Here is a 24,273-nt window from a genome sequence, read left to right on the forward strand (position 1 = left end):
CAAAATGAATTGTCCAAACTAGCATCCTCTTAAATATATAAGAACCAGTGGATATCATCAAATACTGAGTTTCCTACCTTGAGACACTTTTTTGCAACCATCTTTAGTTGCAGCTTGTTTGTGGCTGTTTCTTTAGTGGCTTTAGCAGTATGATCAGGGTCATTACCCATCTGCACTGTGAAATTGGCCTCCTATCAGTTTTGACTGATTCTGCGCAGAAAGTACAGCTCTGTACACTATAGAATTTCTCCTGCTACTTCGATCAACAGTCACATCATCAATAAACCACATTGACCCAGTTCCTCTGACAGTCATACATACCCATGCCATGACACTCCCTCCAGCATGTTTGACAGATGATGTGGTATGCTTTAGATCATGAGCTCTTGCCTTCTCAATTTTCTTCTATTCCTATAATTCAAGTTAATCATGGTTGATGTCCAGATAATCTTGTTACAGAACTGTGCAGGCTTTTTTTTTTTTGGTGGGTCTATTCAAGCAAAGTTCTAATCTGGAATTTCTGTTCTTGAGTGTTACCAGTGGTTTGCATCATGTGGTAAAACCTTCATTCACGAGGGCGACTCTTGATTGTCAACTTTGACAATAATATGTCTACCTCTTTGAGAGTGTTCTTGACTTGGCTGGGTTTTTTGTCACCAAGGAATGAATTGTGCGATTGTCCACTTTACTTGGCTTCTGTACTCTTGTGTTGCAGAGCTTGACGCACTCCTCCTTTTAAAGAACGTACCAAATTGCTGATTGGGCTTTCAACCTAACAATGGGTTCTTTAAATTGCATGGACATTGGACTGCACATTGAGACTTCCCATGAACATCTTCCAAATGCAATTTAGGATCATCTCCAGAAATTGTATGTCTTTAATTTGTCATGTAATACCAAGAAAACTGGCCACAGAACTACTTGTCAGTCAAGTGTCTATTTAAAATTTTTGTTAATTCTTTTAAATTAATGCTGAAAATCTACACTTTAATCACATCACATGACAATAATCATATGGTGTAAAGACAAAAAATTATGTCACTGTCCAAATATAATGGACCTGACTGTATCATTACAAATATCATCAACACTGTGTTGCAGTAGTACATATACTCATTTCTTAAAGTGAATGCAAGGAGCTAATTTGATTAGGCAGCAGTGTGCTTAACCAGACCCCTTGATAATGTATTAATTTAAATGAAATGAATACATAAAGACTTCTTAATAATGTTACATTTGCACCACATTTGTGTGTGCTGATGTTCATAAGGATTTCAACAATAAATACATTAAATGCCTTTTGCACATGCGTCACGTGCTGTGATCATTATAGAGACTGATGTGTTTAGTTAAACGTGGTAGCCTTTTAAGGCGCTGGGTCTGAGTCAACATTGCAGTATGGTTAAAGTGTGTGTGTGTGTGTGTGTGTGTGTGTGTGTGTGTTGTCATGCATGGTGGTGTGCATGTCTCTGTGTATGACCTTAGAGCTGTGAGCGATGTCTCTGTGCTGTCAGCACTATTAGATCTTTGCCACGGAGAGAAAAAAAGTGCTACATCTACCACTGTTGTAAGCAATTTCAGCCATGATTCTGCCCCTCAGCCAGGGAGTTAAAATTTAATGGGTCTCACCTTCTGTGCACATCCCCTCATCTCTCCCTCCCTCTTCCTGTCTCTCTGAGTTCTTCACTATTCCCTTTCTTTCTAGACAAACACACACTGTAACTCATACTACAGATTAACGCTGCTGTCAGCATAACAAATCATTTTAAACACAAATCAGGACACATATGAATGCTTTTTGATGAACTGACTGATTTTTACATTCTCATTCCTGATGTTAGTCATCAATGTTTACTAACACTCAACCACACACAAATGGTGCAATATCAGCATCAGTGGGGTTTTTTTCTGATTAGGAAAAAACATTTGCAATGTTGTGACTTAGAGGTTATTGTGCCCTGCAATGGGTTGGCACCCTCATCCAAGGTAGCCCTCACCTTTTATCCTTAGTCTCTGGGATACTCCAGACTTCAGAGTCCTTGTGATCCTGTGTAGGAAAAATGCTACAGAAAATGGATGGATGATATATAATATTTTCTATTACTAAATAAATATCATTATACATCATTATACTATTGTATTATGATATGATATGTGCTATTATATTATTTTTATATATTTGGACTAATTAAATCACAATAGCATTTATTTCATTTATAAATGTATTTTACTTTATTTCTACTTACTTCTACTTGGTTCTGTTTAAATACTTCTGACAGGGATGTGAATTTGAATTAAATAAATGTTTCAGTTTGTTCCCCATCTATTATTTTTCATACATCTTCATATAAATATATATGCTATTAGCCGATGCAGCTGATGTTTTGTTTAAGGAGCTCATGAGTGATATATTACGCTAATATATGATGCCTTTAATACACAACGTGCGTCCTATCTTGTGAAAGTGAAACTTTATAGTTGATCATAATAACTAATGGACAGGAGTGGTGCATTCTGAGTGTACACATCAATCACAGTGCTTGTGCAGTCAGTTTTTGCCTCCATGCAAATGTTGACCCTGATACTTCTGTTGCTAGGAAACAGACTCGGGGGTCTACACCTGTTTTGCCTCCAGCTCCAGTGGCGAGACCAGTTGGAGTGGAGTACTTACCGTGAAAGGTAAACACTCAGACCCACACGCTTGTTTCACTGGTGCATTTTTGTTTGATGTTGTGTTGTATTTATCATTAACTGTGGAATAGCCTCACACCAACATTGTCGTTGTCAATTTGCGCAGCAGGAAAGAGAATCACCTTCATTAGTAGTGACTGACTAATCTAATTGAAAAAAAATGCAGTGAGAAGCAGGAGAGAGTTCTGAAGCTTCATAAGTGACAAGTTTTCCCAAAGCTATTAAATACTAGTTTATACTAGTTAAAAAAATCTTATTGTGATGTAAATAGTTGTATAGAAGCAGTTAAGCAGTGTACATACATGGAGAAAACCGTCCTGACATATTGTTGTCTGTGCGTCTGTGCGTGACAGAGAACGTCAATGTGGTTGTGGCTCCGGTGTCTGAACCTTACCAGCTGCCCGGGCCGCCTCACAAACCCGTCGTGACCGATGTAACACGGAACAGCGTGACGTTGACCTGGCAGCCTAATGCCCATGAAGGCGGCTCTGCTGTGACCTCTTACATCATTGAGGCCTTCAGGTAAGAGAAACTATATTTGCAGACACATCCACACGTCCACACACTTAGAATGTATAATTGTTCATATAAACTGAATAGAATTAAATTCATAAGTTTCTTTTTTGTGAAACCAGTAGCAAGATGGCAGAACTAATTAGCAGTACAATAAATTATTTAAAAAAAATAAAAGTGAAATTTTGAGTGATGGATGTGGCATCTCATCTTTTTTTTTTTTTAAATAATAATGAAAATGATGTGGATACATTTTCAAAAATTTCTTATTTAGTCTAAAATATTATTGCATTCTATACAAACACACACACGCATTCTCATGTCACAATAGCACATATACCGACAGAGACATTTGTTCACTCCACTGGACACATACATTCACTGACTCCCCACTGTCTTGTCTCTCCCCCCTTTTTTCTTCCTTCTGCTGGATATTATTGTCTCCTGCCAGTGGCAGCTCTTATAAGACATCCTTCATTTTTTATTAATTGAGTGTCAGTGTGACAGTTATGCTACCCAAGCATGACAGACACGAGGAAGTATTGCCCTGTAGGTGCCCTATTATTGACCCCTTACCCCTCCTCCAACATCTTTTCTCTCTCATCGCACATGCAAACTTCCCGAGTGTGAACTTTAACCTGCGCATACGACTTTCCGTGCCACGCGTGTTCAGAATTTGTGCCTCTTTTGTATTCACAAAATTCTGTGCGTGTTCAATTTAGCTGTGGAATGTGGGTTGCTCTCTCAGACGAACTGAGAGCGGGAATATATGACATGCTAATGAATTCAAATCCAGTCCACCCGGACGACTCTTACGGCTATTGTAAGCCTGCTGTAATGGGGCTCGCTCTAATTACAGAGCCGAGGTCCTGTGGGCTTCACAGTGAGGGCTCATGGAGGGTATGAAGCAAGCTGAACAACAGAGCACTACACACTCACACACACACAAGCACTGACACTGCGCTTTACTCCATTCGCTGGCCCCTCAGGGCAGTGGTTTGTGGTGCCACATGACCCAAAATTGATTCTTTATTGAGTGTTCCGGGCTAGAATGTAGTGTTTACAATAACATTTCCTTGCCTGTGGTGCTAAGGGACATATAGGAGGAAGAAAGAGCAGGAGATGAGAAATGGATAGAAGATGAGGAAAATGGAAAGAGGAACAGAGTAAATGTGGAATGATAGAATTGCAAAGAAAAGCATGGTCTCCAGACACCTCAGTTGATATAAGGCTTATATTTATAATTGCATTCGTTGTTATTTTTTTAATAATGATAAAGGAGTACAAAAGGCCACAGTGCATTCTTTTTCTTTGTCTAGCTGTATGCATTCACTCTGTAAGGATAGAGGAGGAAAGAGACGTGTGCATTTGTTCCCAGGCAATGGCCAAAGTGACCTTGGATTTATAGCCTTTCTCTCTCTCAGTGCTGTGAGCTGAATATTTACGAGCCTCCCGGTGTTCATGCTTCCTTGGAACATTGCAGGTTGGCCACAACTGCAGCAAAGAGGAAGCTCATGGGGAATATAAACCTCTAAATCTAGAATGAAGATGCTGGTTAACCACTGACAATTAAAGTTCGCAGTGGTCAGATGTGTGTAGTGTGTAATACAGAGGTAGATAGTGTGTAATCTGACTCCGCTCTATTATCACACATAGAGTGAAGTCATTTTCTATACTCTAGTAATTGTACCTGGAACAAAGAAATACTCAAGTGTACTTCAACCAGATCTGTATTCGTATCATCTGTAACATACAGTATGTAAGAAAGTGCTGTCATGAGAAAATAATCAATGACAGAGTAGAGCTGCTGCGTTTTTTTCCTCCTATACACAACAGTTTGGCAACTCTATAATAAGAATTTTTAGTTAGTATAAAATAACACCTTATACTGTTTATCCACACATAGAGCAGCTGTTCAGTTCTGTCAGTAAGCATAGAAAACATGTGTCTGTTTAACACAAATGCAAAACATCACAAATTATATCCTAACAATGAAACAAATGGATTATCAGATCTATTAACAGGGGAGAAACACAATAACAAGAGATCCTGCTTCTTGGGCTTTTATTTGTGTTGAAATTTATTTTTGAATTTGTTGCTTTGCAGATGTTCAAAGTAGACCAAAAAATTCCAACCTTTGGAAAAGTTGACTTATCTGTGAAATAACATATTATTTGGATTTAAAGCTACAAAATCATTACTTGACATAATCAACAATGTAGAAACCTTTATTTACTTCCTCACAGAAGCAATTTAAAGGCTTTTGACGTTTCTGTTTCTTTCTGAAAGTTAAAACTTATAATTGAGGTCCTATTACAAAAAATTTTGAATAAGCAGGTTTTATGTTCATTCATTTCACAGAAGCCTCAATACCCCTGTCTGTTTGAAATCAAATATATGCTACAGTTGCATTGAATAGAGATTAGTTTGAAACACTCTTTAGCTATACCTCTAATAAGATTTAGGACACGTTTATTATTTGTAGTTGAACCCAAACCTCCAAGGTTAAAAGTGCATTTTTCAAACATGTTTTCGCCTGGACATCATAACGAATATGATTATATTTTCCTCAGCGAGACATATACTATGTGCCCCAGGCTGTAAAGCAGTCTTTCTGCAAAATATAATTTGGAACTTGTTTTAGTGTAATCATTTGGTTCAAAGATTTTTGGACACACGAGGTTACATGGTTCAGCCTGAGTCGTGTACCCCGGTTGCATTTTGCTATTTGCTTCCTGGTGTGTAAACCCGGCTAAAAATAACTGTCATTACAGAAAACTGTCATACATCCAGAATGAGCAGCATCATTCAGTAGAGCATGTAATGGCTATCTCAGAGCTCACCGATGAAAAGCCATAAGAATGCCATTTTGTGTTAAAGCACACACTCATACACACATACACACAAACACACACATCACTGATATAAATGAATACTCTGGAATAAATGGAGTTCGATTCACTGATTTAATACTCAAGACATCATATGGTTGGTTTGCTAACTGTGTTCACATTAAACGGTCGTTGTCATTTAACAGTCGTGAAGGTCAGTGATTTGTATAATTTAATAAACTGCCTGACTAATGAAGATGTCACTTTTTTTTTCCCCTGCAGCCAGTCCGCAGGCAATACATGGCAGACAGTAGCAGACCTGGTGCGATTGGAAAAGCACACAGTGACCGGCCTCTTCCCCAACACCATTTACCTCTTCATTATCCGAGCGGTTAATGCCTACGGACTGAGTGACCCCAGCCCCATCTCAGAGCCTGTGCGCACACAAGGTTTGTATTTGAGACTGTCGCTTTTTTCATATCAGTGCTGGATGAATCAATATTAACAAAACTGTAATAAATTGGAAGCAAATTGTAGCATATGGATTATTTTGGGAGAATGAACAAGGTAAGGTAGTCTTATAGATATGATTTAACACTCGATTTAACATTATCTGACTAACATCATAATCTTGTCTGTGGAGCGTGCAATCAGGATCCGGATGGCAAAGAAATGCGACAGTAACAGTTTTTAAACTTTATTATGATTAGATGTAAGTCCAACAGGGCAGGGGGTGGACCACAGGCAGGTTCAGCGAGAGCTGGGGGAAGTGGCTGTGGAACTACAGCAGCCAGCGATACTGACTGCATCAAGCATCCGGCTAACATGGACCGTGAGTACCGGCCAAACACTGTCTCTGAATCTACAGTGTATAACTTGCAAAACATACTCCATGCATCAGGCACTTGAATTCAGACAGTGCCAGGGCAAGGAGGCAAACAGAGAATAATTGGCTCTGCTCTAAGGCTTTCCTCTCTACAGTATTACAGTAATTATTAGCATCTGTTGTTTACAAAATTGGGCAGTTTGGTTTCACCTCTAAGTGCAATTCCAACACATAGCAAGCTTCACATATTTTGGAGGAAGCAATTAACCTTTAACTTTAAATATCTCTCATGTAATAAATGAGGTTTAGCTGGGAGGTACAAATTAGCAACAAACATGACAAAAACTCATTTTTTTATAGGGCATTTTGTCATTTGTTTATAATGTTTAATCTACAACTGATTAAAATATTGTATGGTTAATTAATTCATCACCTCACTCATTTAGCGTTACAATAATATCACTGGTGTCTATAGCTTATCTAACCAAGAAAAAAACTGTCTCAGGTTGATCGCCAGTCCCAGTATATCCAGGGCTATCGGTTGCTTTTCCGTCCCACTGGTGGCTCCTGGCTCCATCAGGATGTGAAAGCAGCCCTCGAGCATAGCGCTGTCCTCAACAACCTGCTCAAAGGTACTGAGTACGAGGTCAAAATCAGGCCTTACTTCAATGAATTCCAGGGCATCGACAGCCACCCACTGATCCTCCGCACTCCAGAAGAGGGTGAGACTCATGTTCAGTTGCTTATGTAATACACTTTTGCTGTTTTAAAGATCCTATAGATACAAGAGCTTATAAAACTTTACAGGATTATGGTGTCGAAGGTGACTTTTGAATTGTGCTTTATTATTTTTTCACTTTTTAGTCCCTAGCGCTCCTCCTCAGGCAGTTATTGTGTCAACAATCACACTCAGCAACAGCTCAGGCATCAGTGTTTCATGGCAACCTCCCCCTGTTGAGATGCAAAATGGTATCATCCAAGAGTACAAGGTAAGAAGACTGGACAGTGTTAAGTATGGATATTTACTTGTATGGATCATATTTTTACTATATATATTTTACTATATATAATATACGCATATAAATGAGGAAAAATATATAATTCTCTTAGTGATCAACTGTTATGATGTTTGCTGGAATACAAACCATTTGAAAGGTGATGTTTGTTGTAGGATTGCAAAGTCTATAGAGGTTCTGGAGCCTGTGCATCACTGTTGTATTAATAATGTAAAAGAGCACATGAGAAGAAGGTGAAGCTCTTCTGTAAGGTTCCTTATGTAACATGTCATAAGTTATGTTTTCTTCCGTTTGCAAATTTAACTGTAGAAAATACGAATAAAGCAAATAAAGCACTATTTCTATCTCATGAGTTGGCTTAAAGAAAAAAACTGGTTCAAAGTATCAATACAAATGAAAGTTGTTGCAATCGGGGAAGGCACTGTGAATCTTTATTCCAGTATAATAAATGACTTTTTTCTCTCTTACATCTCTGATTAATAGTTCAAGGTTTCTCGTATCCTTTAAGGATCATCTCCACTCACATGACTTGAGAAATCTGTGCATTTTGTTGATGTTTTAGTTCAAAAATTGAATTCAATTCATTATGTTAAAAAATACCCTGTCCCCAGACCTCATTGTATTTTTCTCAGGACCTCTCGTTCTTTGCTGTTTTTTTACCTTTCTGAGCTAGTTACAAAATACCTCTAAAGTTAATGCTATAGTAAATTCAGTATTCTTTTGTACACTAAATCCTTAAGTGCACTATAAATGATAAGATTTTAAATACTGAGCATTTGAAGTGCTGTTACGGTACTGAATACTATTACAGTATTAAAAAATTGTATCTTTCAGATCTGGTGCCTGGGAAATGACTCTCAGGCACGCTACCACGTTAACCAGACAGTGGATGGGAACGTGCTGTCAACAGTGGTGAAAGGTCTGCTTGCCGGCATCCTCTACCAAGTGGAGGTGGCAGCAGTGACCAGCGCTGGAGTGGGCATACACAGTCAGCCAGTCCCTGTCCTCATCAGTGAGTTCCCACAATATCATAAGATACTGATAACTGATACTGATGCTTCTGGCTTGCTCATTTGGGATAAATATAAATGTACATTTTTGAAGCTCAAACTTTATCATTCCTGTAAAGCTGATTTGCAACAAAGTCCCCTGATAAAAACAATGCACAAATAAATTTTAATTGAATTGCAAATATATGCTGTGCACTATATTGCACAAAATCACACACACACACTTCACGGCACAAAAACAGCACACATCTGTACTTTATTTATAATCATCATCCTATATTCATATCATCATCTTCATATTTCATATCCTAGCAGCCATGCTATATCTGTATTCATATACTGTTTTTTTATATTTTCTGTCTGTATTTTTCCACTTTCCTACCAGTACAGTTTAATTCTGTTTTTATTGTAATTTTAATGTTTTTAGTCTATTTTATTCTATACCATTTTATTTCTATGACACAGACCATAAAAATTTTATTAAAAGTAATGTTATTGCGATGGTATTGTGTCCTCGCTTCCTTTGCTGCAGAGTGCAGCAAAACAGTGTGTAATTTAAATTCCAGCAAAACTTTGCAGTGAGACGTGTAGAGCATTTTGAAGCTTTCAACCCCTTGTTTGTTCCATCTTTCTCCCTCACTCTTAGAGTTACCATCAGAGCAGCCTGTCCCAAGTGGGAGCGGAGACTCGGATCAGAACGTCAGTCTTGCTGAGCAGATCACAGATGTAGTAAAGCAGCCTGCCTTCATTGCTGGTATCGGTGGGGCATGCTGGGTAATCCTCATGGGTTTCAGCGTGTGGATATACTGCAGACGCAAAAAGAGAAAGGAGCTAAGCCATTATGCCACTTCGTTCGCATATACACCAGCAGGTAGACAAAGTACCATGCACAAACACACTCCAACATGCTCACATATACAGTGAATATATAAAAACAAACACATTATTACATTATTTGTTCTCTTGCAGTTGGCTTTCCTCATGGGGAAAACACAGGACTAAATGGAAGGTAGGTGACTCAGCACACAGTTGAGGTTGTGTAATAAACATCCGAGAAGACTCTGGAGTAATACTTTATATTTTCTTCTAGGCCTGGTGTGTTGGGTTCTAATATAGGGAACTATCCCTGGCTAGCGGATTCCTGGCCCACTACAAACCTTGTGCATAATGGCAAGGATTCGGCCAACTGCTGTACCTCAAAACATGACACAGCAGAGAGATATTACAACGGTAAGAAACCTGTCAGCGCAAACATTAACATAGAGTTTGATTTTTAAATTTCTCCTTAATCCATAGTAATGGCATGGTGGGATAAAACTGCCCTGGAGAAGTGCACAGAGTTTCCTCTCTGAAGCTCAATCTAAAAGGTGCTTAATTTGGCTAAGAATCAGTGAGCATACAATATGTTCCCAAAGAACCAGATACATGGGCAATTTAAGTAAAATTACAGATGCATCATGTTTTTTAGTTGTGTATATGAGAATTTAAATTAAATTTGAATCCTAGTACATGACAGATTAGGAGTAAACGAGGAGTAAAACAGGGTTATTTGAGGTTCTATGATGGATTGCAAGTGCATGATAAATCTGCCCCAAGCTAGTTTATTCTGTAGCGGCAAGAAATACGCAAACCTTGAGGGTGTGATAAAAGGAAAACATTCCATCACATATGGGGTCACTGTAACCTCAAAAAATAAGATAAGGATTAAAACATGAGTTAAATACGTGCACAGACGATCAACAAGCACAAACTGACGTCAAAACAGAAATCAAATGAATTCTAAAAACATAAACAAAGATACAGAATAATACTGATAATAATATAAATAATTCTAAAACTATAGCAAAATTCATCAGTCACAAAGATTTTTACTTGAAATTTATTGGCTCGGTTTTATTTCTGTTGTCAGTGTCAGGCACAGATAGTAAAGAAAACACTAGGATTTCAACTCTTTTTCTACTGCTGCTTTTAGAGGCTGGAATCTCCAACTACCTCAACCAGAATGAGAAGCACAGCAATGGCTCCAACGAGGGTCCCATCTACAGCACCATCGACCCTACAGCTGAAGACCTACGTAGCTTCTCTGCCCAGTACTCCCAGCACACCACGCCCTATGCTAGCACTCCCATCATGCCTTTCACTAACCAGACACCCTGCAGCCCCGACCAAGATGGCGACCACTGGATTAACCAACCAGGCACATCTTGTGTGCAGTACGCTCAGCCAGATCGCACTAAAGCAGATAATGGTACAGATTATATGAAAATGAATGTGCTTTCTTCTTTTTTCCCATTGGACAATATGTTTTTCTTTCACTCAGACTGAGTGATGTTTTGAACGTTTGACTCAGTGATGATTTGTTCTTCTTGTAGCTAAACATTCAAAGCAGAAGTCAATGGGGAAGGCAGTGAAGACTCCATCTCTGAACTGGATGGAGGCTTTACCACCTCCACCTCCTTCTTCAGAGTTAGAACACTGTTCAGATGATGATGAGGAGGAACATATAGAGGATATGTGGTAAGACTATTCTACTACTGAGTAGAAGCTGTACAAATCTTCAATTGTTAATAATTGATTAGTCTTTCAAAATGTAGCCGTCTTGTCACCTTCTGTATGGTATTCTTTTTTGTTTTAAGCAACTTGTTTATTGTAGCTATCAATTATTAATACCCACCTCACACACCAAGGTAAATTCCAGTACACAAAGACCCTACAGTACCTGGCAGTAAACCTGATTCTGATCTTTAAAGCCCTAAGATGCTTAAACATGGAGGTGAGTTGAGGACTGAGACCCCGAAAAATAAATGTCACAGGAGCAGGGGGTCAGATATGAAGCTTGCTGGACAGACAAAAGGCACATGGATTAACACAGAAAAAAAAAACAATGAAAACACCAGGAATGGTTGAAAGTAAACATGGATGGATGGATGGATGGATGGATGGATGGATGAATGGATAGAAAGAAAAAAAGAAAACTCTGTTTTCCCTGTCAGCCAATCGCAAATGTCTGGGAGACTGTGAATGTGAAAGATGGTTGATAGCGTTTTCCTCAGAGTGTTATGCAGACCTGTGGTACATTGTGAGCAGCAGATGAAAACGATGCATCTTGCTTGTTTTCACGTGTCTCAGAGGACACACTTGTTGGATTTTTCTCTCCCTTGTTGGTACAGTCGTATGCAAAAGTTTAGGAACCCCTGACAATTTCCCTGATTTTCATTTATAAATATTTGGGTGCTTGGATCAGCAATTTCATTTTGATCTATCAAATAACTGAAGGACACAGTAATATTTCAGTAGTGAAATGATATTTATTGGATTAAGAGAAAATGCACAATATGCATCAAAACGAAATTCGACAGGTGCATAAATTTGGGCACCCCAACAGAAAAAAATAACATCAATATTTAGAGCCTCCTTTAGGTGAAATAACAGCCTCTAGATGCTTCCTGTAGCCTGTAATGAGTGTCTGGATTCTGGATAAATGTATTTTGGACCATTCCTCCTTACAAAACATCTCTAGTTCAGTTAGGTTTGATGGTTGTCGAGCATAGACTCGCTTCAAATCACCAAACAGATGTTCAATGTACTTGTTCTTCTGCATAAAAGCCAGAATAGATTTTGAGCAGTGTTTTGGGTCATTGTCTTGTTGACATATCCAGCCCTGGCGTAACTTCAACTTTGTGACTGATTCCTCAACATTATTCTCAAGAATCTGCTGATATTGAGTGGAATCCATGCGGTGTTCTTTTGCCACCATGCATAACACCCCTTTGTTATGACCAAATAACTCAATCTTTGTTTCATCGCTCCACAGCACCTTATTCCAAAATGAAGCCGGCTTGTCGACTCCGTTTGTGGCGTGTGTGCAGAAAAGGCTTCTTACGCATCACTCTCCCATACAGCTTCACCTTGTGCAAAGTGTGCTGAATTGTTGAGCGATGCACAGTGACACCATATGCAGCAAGTTGATGTTGTAAGTCTTTGGAGGTGGTCTGTGGGCTGTTTTTAACTGTTCTCACCATCCTTCACCACTGCCTCTCCAATATTTTATGTGGCCTTCCAGTTCTGGCCTGAAAAAGAACTGTGCCTGTGGTCTTCTATTTCCTCACTATGTTCTTCACAGTGATCACTGACAGTTTATATCTCTGCGATAAATTTTTGTAGCCTTCCCCTAAACAATACTGTTGAATAATCTTTGTTTTCAGGTCATTTGAGAGTTGTTTTGAGGCCTCCATGTTGCCACTCTTCAGAGGAGAGTCAAAGAGAACAACAACTTGCAATTGGCCGCCTTAAATACCTTTTCTCATGATTGGATGCACCTGTCTATGAAGGTCAGGGCTTAATGAGCCACCAAACCAATTGTGTGTTCCAATTAATCAGTGCTAAGTAGTTACAGGTATTCAAATCAACAAAATGGCAAGGGTGCACAAATTTATGCACCTGTCTAATTTGGTTTTGATGCATATTGCGCATTTCCTGTTAATCCAATAAACCTCATTTCACTACTGAAATTTAATGTGTCCTTCAGTTATTTGATAGATCAAAATGAAATTGCTGATCCAAATATTTATAAATGAAAATCATGGAAATTGACAGGGGTTCCTAAACTTTTGCATACAATTGTATATTTAGTGTCATTATTGTTTACCCTGCAAGGTAAACAATACCCTTAGTATTTATTAGAATGTAAATATAATTAAATTTTATTTGTGTAGTGCTTTTAACAATAGACATTGTCTCAAAGCAGCTTTACAGAAGTATAAAAAATCTGATTAAAAAAGTTTAAAAAAAAAACTCCCTGTTGAAGAAACTTTGAGAGGAACCAGACTCAACAGGGACCCCATCGTCATCTAGGTGACACCGGTGTGTGATTAAATAATGTTTTTTTGTATAACGGAACTGTATAAAGAAATGTATTCTGGATCCTGCTTGTATAAATAACCTAACCTGACACAATGTGTAAGGTCTTTGGTTTAGTTTCTTTAAGCACTACTGCCAAGAATATTGCATCAATATGCATCATAAAAAGCGCTGGCAGTATGTATAGCTTCAGTATATAGAGTAAAGTGGGTGTTGAGGACAGTCAAAGAACAGTTTATTTACAAGAAAATGCATGATTTAAGTGGGAGAGTGGGAGAGTGAACAAACAGCATTTCTGTGTTCCATCACCACATTCACACCACATAACCTTAAGACTGCTGCAGGTTATTATTTTAAATATAGTTCACAATGTGAAGAAAGTGATAGAAGTTAAAGACAGATACATTTTGATGGATGGGTGTCTCACCGAGGTGTGGAATGAAATGAAATTATGTCTGTTTTGTGAGACAGGTGTGAGACAGATAATTAAAAAACACTTTTGGTGTGAACAGGCCATACAGTGCTAGACGTGGTCTACTTTTAACAGAAGTTTTCTTTCCTGAAAGTCTTTTCTGCAAGTTTCAAAAAGGTCTGGCTCGGCTTAATCTGCTGTATGTCCTGAAAAGAGTTGGCTGCATTTTAGAAATGGAATGAATTTTCAGCACACCGTTTTGTGTAGGATAGAAGATTCTTTTTTTGCACAGTTTTCTTAATTTTCATTTTGCTGTCTGCTCGTCCTTGTCTAAAAGTTATAGCATTTGAATTAAACATGAATCAGACTGCAGTCATGATCATGGTTTATACTTATTCCAGCACCAGTTGCTCCATTAGCTGTACTCCTGGTTTTATTGGGCCTGACAGCTCTCTCAGGGGAGACTAACAAAGTTGGCGGCGTGCCGGCAACTGATGTGGTCTATAGACCGAATGCTCTTGTTCTTTCCTCTCTCACTATCACATTACGTTCAAGTTAGCCTGGAAAAGAGTTAGCTTTAGATGCTGATTGGCCTGACCACAGGCATTGTGTGCTGTATGAGTGTACAAGCGGAGACAGGCAGACACACAATTATCGCTCTCCACTACCTGGGCTGAAGGGTTTGCAGACGAGGCAAAGCACATTATCCACAGACGTTAAACAGAGCTGATTTACCGATTATACTGCTGAGATGAGGGGGCTGATAGCGCTGAAGCAGCTTCTCTTTCTTCTCTCCCTCTCTCTCTCTGTTTTCTGCTCACGTCCAGCTGGTCCGTAGTAACATCGTTTGCCAGCTATAGGAGCAGCTCTTCTCGTGTTCCTCCCTCTAAGCAGAATTGGATCATTCAGCACGTCAACACACACAGCCACATATCCAAACTCGATTTCCATTACTAGCCTACAGTGAAGTGCTCCAATTTGCGATGAACTTGAGGATAACTTTGTTGACCTTTACATGGACCCCAAGGCCTTTTTGAGAGAACATGGGTGTGATTATTGCATTAGGTTGATAGCTTAATACCTGTCCTTTACTCCTAGCTTTGTAACAACAGTTTAGCTTCATAGTTCCAATACCTCCTACATTAACAGTTCACAACCTCTCTGAAAGTGGACGTATTAAAGATCCATGTTGTTGCCTTAGGGTACAGCACAGTGTGTCACTCAGAGGGTACTGCATGATTAACATTCTTCTTTGACTTGGAAACCACACAAGTTAGCCAGAGGACATAGTTTTGAATACCTGCATTGCTATAGAAGTCGATATGGTGGTCACTAAAAACTTACTCTACTCTTACTCTTACTTAGAATTAGCAGTGGTGCTGGTGTTTGTTGCACTAGAAAAGTTTACAGAAGACATTTTCTCTTCATTCACAGCACCGACGAGGAGGACTGGTGTCCACCATTGCCAGAAAGGACCTATCTAATGGATGGTGCAGCAGAAGATGGACCATGTCCTCCTCCCAGAGGTGATGCCTCATCCCCGACCACCTCCTACAGCCACCAGTCCACGGCCACTCTCACACCCTCACCAAGAGAGGAGGCACGCCACTGCAATGACACACCAACCCGCCTGTACCAGTCTGAACAACACCAGCTGGGACGGTGAGATTATCATTATGTTGACATTTATTTTTATGGATGTTATATAATGCAGGTGCTTGTATCTGTATCCGAATTTGGATTTTTAAGTTGCCGGGCCTCCACTGTTTTTTCTTTTTTTGGTATTTATATACTGTATATGTTTTTACTATTAATCACTAGGGCAAAACTCGTACGGTAGAAATGCCAGTACTGTCAGCACTGTCTGAACAAAAGATTTGTTTTTTGCTTTTTTGTTTTTCCTTCTACTTATTAAAACCAGTAACAAGCTGACCTGGCAGTTTGAAAGGATGATGTAAATGCATTGTGTTTCATATCTATCCAAGCCCATGCTTGTCTGAAAGCAAAAATAAGATCAGATCCTGTAAACAAACAAAACGATAAAAATATATATAATAAAGTGCCTCCTTTTCTTATCTGTATTTGTATCTGTCTGGAAGATATAATTTGTTCGTTCAAAATATTTGTATTAAGTTAAATTGCATTTAGAGATAATTTTTTTACATTTTTAAATAGTTTGCTGTATTGTTTTTATTATTATTATCATTAATTTTTTAGTATAGCTTCAATTACATTTAGGCAAGACAAATGCAGAAATAACAAAATAGACAGGCTAGCTGCAAAATCAAAATAATACGTATTATAAACTTGCAACTAAAAATGAACAATTTAGTTCAAGCATGGCTTCCATTTGTTGATGTCTTTGCGAGAAGCAACAAAAAAGCTACATACACTACATTAAACTAATTACAAATGATGGTGGAACTATGTATTCATATCTTACACACCTTCTTAATATATTATACACATGTAGTTCCCATGTGTGTGTTTGGAGAGATGGCATAGTCGTTGACAAGATCATGTGTGTGAGAGGTAGATGATGTTCTCTTTTCCTCACTGTAACCGTATATCACCCACATCATCCTGTATTGTGATATTGTATGTGTGAAGTTGATGACATTCTCCTCACCTCACTGTGTCTGTATATCACACACATTGTCCTTCAGGGAGTTCACTTCCTGCCTTTTACCTCTTGCACTGACACTATGATATTTGATTTGTTTTTCTCTTTCTCTGGATGTGTTTTACCTCTTACTTCTCTGTTTCTGCCTCAGAGAAATGTACCTTCTGAATAATTGATCCCGCTCCCACTTTCTGTTTATTGTACCTGTTATATTCTGACGCATTATAGATTCATTACACACATGGGCTTATTCTAATACTTTTTTTTGTGATGTTTCATGTCTTCTATAGTGAAGTTCATGAAAACAGTTCATGTAAACATTTAACAGCCATCTATTCAACCAGATGTTTGTTAATGCTTAATGGACCTGTATACATTCTACCTCGTTTGATTTTGACAGACGATTGCCATGTGGACCAGTGCCCATCCCGCGGGCACCGAGCCCTCCTCTAACACAGTCCAACCCCAACCTGTCAGTTAATCAGGAGAGCTCTGAGAGCGGCACACCTCAGCGAGCAGCAAACCGACGGGATTTAAGCCAAGGAGCCACACAGAGTGTAGATAATGTCAATGCACCAGGTGTGTATGCATTAAATAACAAAATCATATGTAGTATCTATGACAAGAAATCTGCAGAGCAGAACCGTTTCAAATGGTTCATGTGCTACAGCTGTCAGCAGTGATATCATATAATGATACAAATTCTAGGCTATAAAATCATTCTATACAGATAGCATATACAAACTCCAAAGGATTCAGTCAGAGAGCTTTACAGCTGCCGGATCAGACGTAATGTTTTTTTTTCTTCCTTGTTAGGACGAAGAACCTCTGGAGGAGAACAGGTCCAAACTCCTCCTGGCCAAAAGGCTCGAGTCAAGAAGAAAAGCTCAAAGGGCAGCCAGTACCGCAGAGACATCATACAAGGAGGTAAGAGCAGCTCAGCGTTTAAAAACTGTGTATGGTTTATTATGTGTCCTGTCGATATGAGTTAGAGTTCACACATTGGTCCTTCTCTGTAGTTTTGTATACAGACAGAAGCAGCTCATGGCTGTGGATTTTGATGTAGCACAGCAATATTGATAATGACATAGCCTTTAAGAAAATTAAGTCAAGAGGCTGTCCCAGTTCACTTGCTGTAGGCTACTTTCAAGTACATTTTTAGAGCTACCCTGTGAAAAGAAGCTGAGAGTTGACAACATACCGACATCCAGCATCCAGCCTAGCAGCTTGTTTTGAGATGTTTGTTCAGTTGTGTTTGATAAGGTAGTGGGTGTGCTTTCCATGAGTCAGATCAACACAGTATAGACACAGACTTTCCTTCTTCTTTACTTCTACATTTTTACTTCTTTTTCTTAGCCTTTGCAAGGTCACCATAGTGCACATACGTACGTGATATAAAGCCATTACTCAATAATACTCTGTAATCCTTGTATCCTTTTCAGAATGTTTCCAATATATCTTATGCTAAATAAAAATGATTCAGTACAGTCTGAAAAGAAAATCAAAGTAGATTTAATTATAATTATTTGCTGTAAAAAATGGTCAGTATTGGTTGGTGGCAGAGTACTTTTAAAGCAGTCATAAGTTTATTAATTCAATAGAATTTAAAAATGTACAGTCCTATAGGGCCTAAAATGTCCCTCGCCTATAGACAACACAATGATGTACAGTATATGTTGATGTCAATGATGTCAGTTCAATTCAGTTTTATTTGTATAGTGCTTTCACCAGTGGACATGTCATAAATCAGATTTACAGAAATATATGTATTATGTATGTATATATGTATTATACATACACACACACACACACACACACACATATATATATATATACATATATATATATATATATATATATATATATATATATATATATATATATATATATATATATATATATGTGTGTGTATACATGATATATTAAATATATTAAATATTCAAATTCTCGATAGAAATCTTTGATTAGAAATTTTTCGGTTTAATCCTAATGTGCAAGCCGGCGGTGATGGTAGCTTATCTTGGTGACACTATCCAGAGCGATTATAAAAAATAAAATAAATAATTATTAAATAATATAAATAATTTCTCTACTCTAACAGTGTACTATATGGTCAAAAGGTGCAATTCTATAGCTACGAGATTCATCCAGCTTGTCGCAGTTGCAGCCCTAAATCCCTAAAAATAGCCCTAAAAATACAGTAATGCTATGTGTCTTTAGATATCAGCCTCTTTTTAATAATGCTATTGATATATACTATTATTAGTAAATTAAACAATAGTATAGACACAAAGCCTTGGGAGTATTACTAATGGTGAGAGAGTGTGCAAATAAGAGATGACTGATCCTGATGCTCATGCTGCATGGTGATTTTTTTTAACACTTTTAACACTTTTTCTATTTTAATCAAAAAAAAACCCAAACGTGTGATTTCAACTTAAAACAGAAAGTATATGCTAAAAGTGAGTTTTTTCCTGCAGATCTGCCTCCGCCTCCTGAACCCCCTCCCGAGGACGAGCCTGTCCAGCTCCCAGCAGGAGACCTGGAGTGTGGACACACATCTTTAGAAAGAGACGGGGGCTCGCTGTCCTCCATGGAGAGGAGAGATCAGAACACACCCAAAAACTCAGCTCAAAGACGCAAAGATGGTGAGAAGTCATGTAATAAAATACACATCTCCACAGTCTGCACTGTGCATTATAGATTCATTACACACATGGGCTTATGCAGTACACAAGCACAGATGTGAACAGCAAAATATCGTTTGACTTATTAAAGTGCATAATTAAACCTCGTTTTCAAAAGATTTCCCTGATTTCCCAAAGATCTTAGGTAGCATCTGACTGATGTGCTAAATATATCACTCCTCAGATGACGACCTGGTTCCTTACAACAAGCACAACATTCTGTCCCGTGGTCAGATGTCCAGCAACTGCTCCACAACAGGAAGTTCTTCATCGCGAGGCTCGACAGGATCCAGAGGTCACGGAAACAGCCGGAAAAGGAACGAGGTGAGACAATTTGGAGCTGAAGATCTTAAAACAACTTGATTGTTGGGATCTGATGTGATTATTTAAATTTAACCCTGTAATGCCCGTAATCTGCTTTAAATAGCACTGAGGAGCTAAAGCTCTCCATCAGTAAAGCTTTAATTGCCCCATACGCCCTTAATTTCTAAACCTAATCTAACACCAACACCATAATTGTCGGTAATTAGCCACAATACATAAACATCACGTCCTCTTTCTTTTTATTACTATGATTTAGATGGTATTGGCTCCGATTTCTAGCCAGTTTGGGCCTTTAATGGATCCAGAGTTAAAGAAACATAAAAAAACACATTTTTACTTCTCAGTTGGAATAAAGTGATGTCAGACAAATGCCATGATAATTTGAATTTTTTAGAGCCAAAACCATTTGCATTGAGTGTTTAAACAACACACAGCTTGAATTTCAGGTCCATCTCTGTTCCCGCTGCTTGAAGATTGTCGATATAACCGTATAAAATTAAATTTTCCTCAAACAGTGAAAAAATGCTTTTATTAACTTTCTGAACTTTCTTTGGGTTTGTGTAAATATCACAAGATAAGAAACGAAACTCTTGTCATGTTTATTATTTTTATTTTTTATTTATTACATTTTAAATGAACTGCATATTAAATCAGTCTATAGCAGTTTCTTTTAGATCGGTATATTATATTATATATTGTATTATTGTAGTATGTTATTACATGTTATTTTTGGAACCTTTATAATTCTATTACAATTTTATTTCTTATTCCAAAAAATGCTATAACTTCACGTGTAACTTTATATGTTTAAGAGAAACATAGGTGTGTATAGTACAGTGTGTCATCTTGCTACAACAAATATATGGACTGTACAACACGTATTTCATTAGTAACCTATTTCCAATATGTTTACGGCACAAACTTTGCTAGAGCTTGAATCAGATTTTGTTCCCGTGCTTGATTTCTAAACAAAGCTCTATAGTATTTGTCCTGCAGTCTCTGTGTCTGACCTGAGCTTTGATCAGCAGCACAGAAAGCCAAAGAGAACACACCCATAATGCCATCCCAGTGACCCCAACCCCTTCTTTTTATGATCTAAACCTTTTTTCTCTTAAGCGAGGGAGTCCTGCCATGGGAAACAGGGCATAAACCCGTGTCCTTCACAGACCCTTGTCTCAGATCTGTCCCCCTTCTCAGGTTTCACCTCCGGGAGCTTTAAAAGCAGTGCTGACAAAAGAGGGCTGTGTGTTCCCGGGGGAGGGCGTTTCGGGTTACCCTTTTCCTCATCGTTATCTTTCCCAGCCGCACAGGGCGCGTGAAAAGGTGCTCAGTGGCAAGGGAAAGGGGCTTCGAGAGACAGATCATATGATAACTAGTCGCAACACTAAAGAAAAAAATTAATCCATTGAATTTACCAGATTCAAATGTCTACATGATTTCCTCATGAATAAAATATACACACATCAACGGAATTGTGTCTGTCTGTTAACATACAGCGCATTTGGCAGTAATTGTGTTGATGCACTCTGTTTTATTCATGTGGAAATTGTGAATTTTTCAATTCATTTTATTTGTATAGCGTGTCTAAGACTAGAGATGTGCTGCATCCCAGATGACGTACTACAAACTACCCTTCTACGCTATGCACTATGTAATCTAGCGTCTAGTGTATGAACTGTAGAGGTTTAGAATCATCTCAAATGGAAAACTAACATTTTTTGGAAGTATAGGATGGATTTCACACACACCCCACCCCCACCCCAAAAGAAATAGCACTAGCTTGAACAGAATACGCTGAATTTTTAAAAATGAAGAAAAATAAATATCACACCACTAGGCTCATTTGAATTTTTCACAATTTCTTTCCCTCTTCCTCTAAACAGTTTAATGCAAGTGTCCACCATTCCACACTTGGTTTTTGTATCATCATGGTACTTGCTGTGCACTTGTCTTGTTAGCATTTTCAGTTCATACACATTACTCACACATAAAAGTGCACAAGTATGCAATTTGAGACACACCTATTGTCACAGAGCAGCTTTTCTAAATCCGTATGTAGCTTTAGATTCCCGATGAGCCAGCCAGAGGCGACAGTGTCAAGAAAATCTCCCTGAGATGACATGAGGAAAAAAAAAAAGCCTTCATATGAAGTAGATTTAAAATCAATTCATTTGTGGGAACCAGATATTGAGATAATAACTCATGACTCATGTGTTGTTTATGATTCCACTAGCTACTGTTTGATCCAAAACTACAGTCTCCAGTTGAAACACACCACTTTTCCTGTAGGTTAGGAAGCAGCTGAGCTTCTTCTTGGTTCTGACTGGTGGCTTTTCCTCCCCCAAAAGAAAGTTAAAAGCAGACTGTTTGTGAAATGGTTGACTAGAAAAGTGCTGTTTTATACTCTTCTGTCTTTTTTTTTGTAAACTTAAATCTAATCTTGTCTATATATTGTTTGTTGTTTTTTTAGGAGATGAGATAAGTAAATGCCAATAAAAAGGGAGTGGAAGAAAAAACCTTCGGTCAACACAGCCGTCAGTATTCTCTCATTTTCTTGCCTGAAAGAACAGATGAGCAGAGAAGAGGATAAGAACAAGTACACAGATTAATTATCTGCCTCATCACACAGAAGTCATGGACGTTTCATTACGTTATTATTATTATTATTGTTATTTATGACTTTCATGGTGGGCCATTTGAACTCCCATTGTCACTGTAAATATTCTTCTCTTTAAGCTTTTTACATGGGGTCCAGATCAAGAGAAAGAAGAAATATATTGTATTTATAAGAAAAAGACGTAAAAGAGAACGTGTCAAGAAAAAAAAACAAAAGGTCCGATATAAATTTTAAAATAAGTTATCGTCTGAATGTGCCAACCTCTTTTTTGTAGAAATGTACACAGTACTTTTTTGATCGCATCCATGATATTGCACTCTTGTTGTGTCGGAGAGCCACAAAAGGATACAGAGCACAATGTGTGTTTAAGCTACAGACAAACTTAGCTTTCATTTCCCACAAATAACGTCTGACCAAACCCAACACTGTGTTTGTCTGTTATGGAAGGCTGTCTCTGTGTTGTTGTTTTTTTTGGGGTTTTTTTTTTAGGACTGCTTCAGTGACAGTGTGAAAATGTGTTCCGTTCAGAAAAAAAAGGGAAAAAAATCTGTTCAGCTGACTAACTTTTTGTAGTCCTTGTTGTTTTGTAAAAATGAAATAAAAACACATTTGCTGAACCATATGTGGAGTGGAATTTAATTTGATTTAAAAAAAGATTCTTATTTGAAACCTTAAATACTAACAGACTACACAACAGTTTACACGTGGCAGATGATTTAAAAAAAGAAGAAAAAAAAGCTATCTAGTTTCTTTAAAGCTTAAACATCCATCTGGCAGATGAGCTCATGGAAACAAGGCACGATGCCGCTGGCACAACGCTCTGAGCAAGAACAGCGAGAAGAAAAAGAGGAAAGGATTCCAAAATGTGACAAGAGAAAAATAGGTGAATGAAGGGACTTGAACTGGTGAAGAGTAAAAAAAAAAAAGCAGACAGAAGGGAAAGAAGGGGAGATAGAGAAAGAGGAAAAAAATCATTCTTACACGCAACCCTGAGGACATGGAGTGAGAGATCCAAGAGTGAACTGGGGAAGAGATAACTAAATGGAAAGTGAGAGGAAGGTAACTGGAGGGTGACGAGAAAATAGAGAAAAATGTGGAAAGAAGAGAGAAAGATTTTCTTGCTTCCACATGAGACATACTGCCCTGAGGTGACATACAGAGAGACAAAAGCTAAATAAAGAGAAAGAAGTTGAAGCTGGAGAAGAAGAAGAACATGAATAGGCAGCCCAACTTAAGAGGCTCAGGAGTGAGGAGATGCTTATCTTGCTTATGAATCTGTTTGGAGCCGGATCTTGTAACAGAGCTTCACATTATTGGAAGCTTGTCCACAAGACTACATTTGGATAGATTTCCTGCCTGTGTATGGATTCAGTGAGACAGAGTTTTAACTCTCATTGTCTTTTTAGTAATAATGCTTATACATGATGTAGAGCTGACCATCAGTGCAAGATTGGACAGAGATGGCCAACACTGTGACCTTTAGAAACACACACTCTGAAGCAGACACACACACACACACACACACACACACAATCTTTCTCTCCCTCTCTCTCACACACCACACACACACACACAATAGAGGCTTCCTTATCCATAAATCACTAGCTCATTCATTAGTTGTGTGTCCTTGTGACACGCCCATCAGAGCTGGAGGGGAGCAGAGAGCAGTTAAAATACCGCTCCGCAATTTCCATGTTAATTACCCAGCCGAGAGATGGATGCTTTTCACTTCATTGTTCCTTTAATGTATGCAAAATGTGTGCAATTACAGCATGAAAATGAAGAGGTGATTGTTCTGGAAGCAAAACACACTTTGACATTTGGCTTTACCATAAACACTGGTTTAATCGGGTAAGTGTGTTG

The 24,273-nt window shown here is 38.3% G+C and overlaps 1 protein-coding gene across 2 annotated transcripts in view; it reads left to right on the plus strand.

Annotated features, from left to right (window-relative positions):
• The window catches only part of robo3 (roundabout, axon guidance receptor, homolog 3 (Drosophila)), a 79,061-nt gene extending 56,034 nt beyond the window's left edge, over positions 1-23,027 (plus strand). For both annotated transcript variants that reach the window (XM_060895814.1, XM_060895815.1), the window contains 18 exons: positions 2,598-2,679; positions 3,045-3,213; positions 6,318-6,484; positions 6,746-6,867; positions 7,367-7,583; positions 7,726-7,850; positions 8,712-8,889; positions 9,534-9,758; positions 9,857-9,896; positions 9,978-10,117; positions 10,860-11,135; positions 11,260-11,404; positions 15,594-15,821; positions 17,183-17,361; positions 17,599-17,709; positions 19,263-19,430; positions 19,654-19,793; positions 22,264-23,027. In XM_060895814.1, coding sequence (XP_060751797.1) covers positions 2,598-2,679; positions 3,045-3,213; positions 6,318-6,484; positions 6,746-6,867; positions 7,367-7,583; positions 7,726-7,850; positions 8,712-8,889; positions 9,534-9,758; positions 9,857-9,896; positions 9,978-10,117; positions 10,860-11,135; positions 11,260-11,404; positions 15,594-15,821; positions 17,183-17,361; positions 17,599-17,709; positions 19,263-19,430; positions 19,654-19,793; positions 22,264-22,275 — 2,724 coding nt within the window. In that variant the 3' untranslated portion in view covers positions 22,276-23,027. The remainder of the gene's footprint in view (positions 1-2,597; positions 2,680-3,044; positions 3,214-6,317; positions 6,485-6,745; positions 6,868-7,366; positions 7,584-7,725; positions 7,851-8,711; positions 8,890-9,533; positions 9,759-9,856; positions 9,897-9,977; positions 10,118-10,859; positions 11,136-11,259; positions 11,405-15,593; positions 15,822-17,182; positions 17,362-17,598; positions 17,710-19,262; positions 19,431-19,653; positions 19,794-22,263) is intronic.
• Positions 23,028-24,273: the final 1,246 nt, after the last annotated feature.

This window comes from Tachysurus vachellii, chromosome 20, assembly GCF_030014155.1.
Source record: "Tachysurus vachellii isolate PV-2020 chromosome 20, HZAU_Pvac_v1, whole genome shotgun sequence".
Taxonomy (NCBI): Eukaryota; Metazoa; Chordata; class Actinopteri; order Siluriformes; family Bagridae; genus Tachysurus; species Tachysurus vachellii.